At 40.7% G+C, this 6,267-nt stretch overlaps 1 protein-coding gene across 1 annotated transcript; it reads right to left on the bottom strand.

Annotated features, from left to right (window-relative positions):
• Positions 1-542: 542 nt before the first annotated feature.
• On the bottom strand, positions 543-5,335 carry LOC141428551 (uncharacterized). The gene is made up of 2 exons (XM_074088554.1): positions 4,624-5,335; positions 543-673 (listed from the first exon to the last, which is right to left on the bottom strand). Exons 1-2 carry the CDS (start codon positions 5,333-5,335, stop codon positions 543-545), a joined length of 843 nt encoding a protein of 280 aa, XP_073944655.1.
• Positions 5,336-6,267: the final 932 nt, after the last annotated feature.

Here is a 6,267-nt window from a genome sequence, read left to right as displayed (position 1 = left end):
TCAGTTTTTGCAGGTGGTAGGACCTTGTGCCAGGTCCACCCGGATTGCTACCATCATCTTGCTCGCTAATCCTGCCGTGAAGCAGCAGTGCTTGTACTGTGTGGTTTCAGCGTGGAGAGCAAGACAGCCAGTCAAATTACTGACATTTGAGGTATCCCATCTTAGGCCTCTAGGTTGGCAACGTATCTGCAATCCCCCTGGTGTAGCAGGTTTCTATGGGCGGTGGTGATCTCTATCATCAGGAGACCCACTTGCTCGTTTGCCATCCAGTCGAACAAAAAAAAACATTCTTTACTTGAGGCAGATTCTCATATTATGGTAACGTGATAAACTGAACTCTTAAGATTATTTTCAATTTCTGCTTTACCTATATACCGTTTGCTTAAGCTTATACCTAATTATTATTTTTTAATCATCTTTTATTAGATCTCCAACATAACAGTGCCTGCTAGCTATTAAATTAAAAAAAATACAAGGTGCATTCTCTGCAGCCGCGTCAAGGCGCGCCTTCGCCACCGCTTAAATCGGAAGCGCTACTAAAATCACATCCCTTCCTCCTCGATTCCCATCGGCAATGGATTCTCGTGCATTCTGTTTCTGAATTGCATATCTGCAAGTGTAATTGGTTCGGCCACGAATGCACCGCGCGGCTTGTTGACGGTGGCCAATGACCCTGGTCAATCATTGCATGAATATTGTGTTTCGTGCTTACGACAAGGCTGCGTGGTTAAATCTTTACCGACCCTTGCATTAACTTGAGTTAAAGTGCGCTTTACTATGTTGGTGCATAAAATTAGTGGTTCCAGCAGTTAAGTATGGAATATGTCTTGAGGTTGAAACTCTTTTTGATTGCCGTAAAACAGGGCGAATTTGGACGGACGGGGCGACTTTAAAAATGACTTAAGTACTTCTGGTTTGACGACGAAGTATTTGATTTTCAAACACGTTTTCTATTCGATGCTTTCATCGATTTTTATTAGTCTGTACCTATATCAAAAACTCGCATAGGATTATAATTTTAAATAATGAAAAGCAATGAAATATCAAAGTATGTGTTGCTAAGAGAAAACCAATAGGGAAGCCTAGTTTATTCAACGAAATAACCGTGAGTTACATTGGACATTATATCGGAGTCCGCTTCTGCTTTGTCCAACTTGAGAATTATGATCGTCACGTCCACGCTCTGCCGCCACTCGTCTCTCTCTGGCAGTTGCCTTTCTGATGCACCTCTTACCTACTCACGATTACCCAAATCAATTGACAAGATTTCATATTTCTAAGACTATAATTTGATTCGTTCTCTGTATTCTGGTTTTAAAGAGAAAGAAGCTGATATTTTTAAAATTTCGCTACGATTATTAATTAATTTATTACATTTTTTTATATGACGATGTGCTTATTCTAAAAGGGCATAACTCCAAAACTACCACACAATAGATCTATTACTTTTTTCTAGTCTCTATTAAAAAAAAGATCACGTAGATCTGACGTAGAAGTTGTCAAAATTATGAGAGCTACTTTTTCTGGTGAAAAAGGCAAAGGAATCATAATCAATTCTGTGGTAGTGTTGGCAAATTTAGCTATATTTTTTTTTGTATTTTTTAAAATATGGAGAAATAAATGATAATAAATATTTTCCCATGTTCAGGAGGCAAAACCCTTTCGATTCCTGTAGTAATTTACAGGTTTCAAAAAATGAAATCTTGTCAATTATGTCATCCGACAGTTTCGAATCAATCTGAGGTTCTTAGTTACCTACAGAGTACCTCACGGGTCGATTAAAATTACGAACATTATTAAGTATACCATTTTCAGCGTTATCTGTATAAATAGTCCAATAGATGCCTAATTGTAATGGATTTTAACAGACATGCAGTATTAGGTAAGTACCTACTATCAATTATAACATGTCAGTACTAACGTCCATGCAGTGGCGCGTGAAAATTAGCCAGCACTACTTAGGTACGAGTACAACGCCCGACGCAAATGGCTGGCCATTTGCAGTAACAGGAATATTTTGGTTGGAAGCTTTTACCAGTAACGATGACGTATCGCCTAAACGCCCCGCCGCGGCACTAGCGCTGTGGGCGAACTGATATTTTGCTATTGTATAATAGGTATAATGTACGAACTAAAAGAAAGTAGGAAAGGTCGCGGGTGAGCAAGGAAATTCTTTTAGTTCATTGATATGGACCTCCGCAAAGTAACGCCTGATTCAATATATTAGGTATATGTATGTTTTTTACAAGATGTTAATTAAATAACTGAAAACCTGAAAGAAGTATAGTTCAGAATCGAAAGTACAATCAGTTACAAAGTATTTTTATATATTTTTATTTATAGCTTGTCTTGTTCCACTGTTGGGCAAAAGCATCCCCTTTTTTCTTCCACTCGTCTCTACTTTTGGCAGTTTTTGCCAGTTTGACCGGAAACGGTCTAAATCCGCCATCTCCTCCTAGGTCTGCCTCTGCTCCGGTGGCCGTCGCAAAGATTTCAATTTCGTCAAAAAGATTTCAATTAATAAAAAAGTAATATATTGCTAAATAATCGCATTAAGCTTAGCCTGTAATGGTAGTTATGGTGTACTGCCTTTTCGGCGAAATATGTTTCGCCAAATTTCACTTAGCAACCAACCTTTCGCCGAAGTTTCATTTGGCAAACCAATCCTTGGCATAACTTTGCTTCGCATTTTTCTTATTTCGCAACATTTTTATATTGCAAAATTTTACTTCATCACACTTTTATGTGGCAAACAATTATGTAGTAAATGATTGGCTAAGGCAAATAACAAATAGTCAAATAACATTTGGCCAATTTTTATACATTAGGTAGGTATATCAGTCATGATATACAATAATAAAATTAATAAATGTTAAATCATGTGGCGGTGAGCGAGCGAAGCGAGCGAGCAAGACGAGACTAGGCAGAAGCGACTTGGATAGGTTAGGTTCAGAAGGCTAAGGCGGGAGCGAAGCGTAGCGTAGCTTCCGCCTTAGCCTTCGATGTTAGGTTTTTTTTTGTAACAGAACGGAAAAAATCATTGGCTTGCTTGCTAAATTAAGGAATGCCAATCAACGCATTTGACGAAAACACAAATGACATCTTAAAAATATCCCAGGTAATAATTTGCATAATAATCATTTATCAAATCATTAGTTGGGAAATGATATCAGTGCGAAATGTTGAGTTGGGAAATGAAATTTCGCCTAAATAAAAGTATGGGATAAATAGTTTGGGAGTTAATAATTTGCTAAATAATTTTCGCCAAAACATTAGTAAACCGGTAGTTATACATAATGTTAAGATAAATAAATAAATAAATACACTATACCTTTAAGCAGCTTGTGTTTATTTAATCCTTTTTTCCACTGCGCCTAGTCTAAAAGTTACGAATGCAGCATGTGTCAATTAAATGCCTCAGCGAGGTTGCATGCTAGTTAGACAATTGAATACCAGCCATTTTTAAGATTTTAACTATAGTTAAAAAGAAGATTAAGAAAAACTTACGAATATTTTTATGTACTTGTATCATTTGTAGTTTTTAATACCGCCACCTACTTTTGACATAGCTAATCATAAGATCTTGTGCCCGAATGGTTGTCTGGAAGAGATCGCTTTTAAGCGATAAGACCGCCTATTGTCTACCCTGAATTCGACCAACGCGAGTGCTGCTTTCTGGCCGAATGACGTCGTGTTCGGTTCAGGGGCACCATGCCGCAGATGATAGCGAAGTCGGGGACGGTGACTCAACGGGGTCACGCCGTTTTGTCACCAAATTAGTTTTACATATTATTGATTATAAATATGTATATTAGTCTGTAAGGTATTTATTGTGTAGGCCAAGTTGCCCGAAATAAATGAATTTATTATTATTATTATTCTCTTTATTTATTTTTTATTCTTAGGGTTAGGTTTTTATAATAGTTATAAGAAGTAAAATACAGAAAAGTACATACAAAATAAAAATATTATAAAAACCTAACCTAGTTTGCCGCCGGTAACGGGGTAGGGCCCAAGCTACCGGTGGTCAGGGCCGCAGAGTGAGGAACCTCCGGACGATGCGTGCCGTGTCCAGAAGTACCGCCTTCTGTATCTGGCCCTTGATCCAGCCATCTAGCGAGAGTCTCTTGAGATGTTGGTCGAGACTCTTCGCTATTAGACCGTTTGCCGAAACGACTATCGGGACAATGATCGTCGAGTCAACATCCCACATAGCAGTCACCTCGTGAGCCAAGTCAAGGTACTTGCTGAGTTTGTCCTTCTCGGCCTTCACGAGGTTCTCGTCATGTGGGATGGTGATATCAACGAGCACTGCCTGGCGGTTTGATCGATCTGTCAGCACGATATCAGGCTTATTGGCTACAATAGTCCTGTCCGTGATGACAGATCGATCCCAATAGAGCGTGGCACGACCATTTTCAAGAACTGGCGCAGGGACATACCTATAATACGGCACCTCAGAGTCTACAAGGCCGTATCGAAGAGCAAGTTGCTGGTGGATAATCCTGGCTACTAAGTTATGTCTGTGCAAATACTCACCGTTAGCAAGATGAGAACAACCGGAGATAATATGCCTGAGTGATTCCCCAGGACGGCGGCATGCCCGACAAATGTCGACCGTACCGTCCTTCAGGATATACCTCCGGTAGTTGTTCGTCATGATAACTTCGTCAGCAATTGCACACACAAAACCCTCGGTTTCCCCAAAGAGGTCCCCGAAACGTAGCCAGGTCACCGACGCGAGAAGGTCTACATCAGGCCCTGTTAGGGTCTTGTAGAACCGCCCGTGTAGCTCCTTGCTCTTCCATACGTTCTTGCGATCTTCCGTGCTCATTACCATAGGACTGCGCCAATTTTCGTTTGCCAAGGATAGCGGGGTGAGGTGTCTGTCTACTGCCACAACATCGCGATGCATCCCACACTCGTTGCTAAGGAAATAATTCCTAAGGCTGCATACCTCGCGGTTGTGGAGATTTTTGGCATTAAGAAAGCCGCGACCTCCACATTTCCGTGGGATGTACAGCCTCATAACCGACGAACGTGGGTGTAGCATGCGATGGGTAGTAAGCAGTAGGCGGACCCTCCGGTCCAGGGCGTCCAGTTCAGTCTGAGTCCACCTTAGTATGCCAAAGGAGTATGTGAGCAGGGGCATCACCCAGGCGTTAAAGGCGCGTACCTTATTACCACCCGACAAAAGACTGTTAAGTACCTTTGTAAGGCGGCAAAAGAAACGCTCCTTCACCGTCTGCTTTATGTCCCCGTTAACGATACCCAAAGCCTGTGACATACCAAGGTATTTGTAGGTTTCAGCTTCGGAGAGAGATCTGAGGGTCATTGTACCAGAAAGTTGCAAATCCGGTGAATTTACAACTTTTCCCCGCTGTACATTCATGACCGCACACTTATCTACACCAAATTCCATTCTGATGGCGTTACTGAAAGCCTCTGTCTTCTTTAGTAACACCATCAGATCTTGGTGTTTTGGTGCAAACAGTTTCAGGTCATCCATGTACAGTAGGTGAGAAATGACCTCACCCCTCTCCGAAGTCGGCAGCCTAACCCTGAATCCCTCAGCAGAGTGCTGAGTGGATTCAGAGCAAGGCAAAACCACAATGGGCTCAAACTGTCACCCTGGAAAATACCTCGCTCGATCCTTATAGAGTCCTGCGGATCAAGGTTGCCATCTCTCCTTCCCGGTAGACGAAGGACAGTGATCCACTGTCTCATACATGAGCCTAAAAAGGCTCTTAAAGCTGTATCAACTTTATACAGTTCTATATTATTAAAAAAAATGTACTGATTTGTGGTGTGCAATAAAATAATAAGTGGTTGGGTTAGATTAGAAATATTAGATTGATTGAAAACATGTTAGAAAATATCGTTCATCTTAATTTTAGGTTCAAAATGTTGTCACGCTTTTTATGCGGTTGCGGTATGCGGTAAAATTTAACCACAGTTAAAAACATGTGAAAAACTAATACGTAAATACAAGGGTGTTCAATTCAATTAACCTAACCACCTACTGAAAATTTCCGAATTAATTTCAAGACACATTGCATACATACGTACTTTTAAGTAAATGTTTATAAAAATGCTATAACGTCAACATAATAACATGGCCACATAAATGGTAGAGAAACGTTTAAAGCCCGCACCGCCGCGCCGCGCCGCGCCGCATCTCAGATCTCAGGAAAATGCACACATTATTTTCTTGAGGAAATTGCATTGCTGCAACGCAATGACGTATTTTGTGAGGTCGCCGTAAAC

This window comes from Choristoneura fumiferana, chromosome 6 (genome assembly GCF_025370935.1).
Source record: "Choristoneura fumiferana chromosome 6, NRCan_CFum_1, whole genome shotgun sequence".
NCBI lineage: Eukaryota > Metazoa > Arthropoda > Insecta > Lepidoptera > Tortricidae > Choristoneura > Choristoneura fumiferana.
Note: the sequence above shows the minus strand (reverse complement) of the source record. Positions and strands in the feature narration are given on the sequence as shown.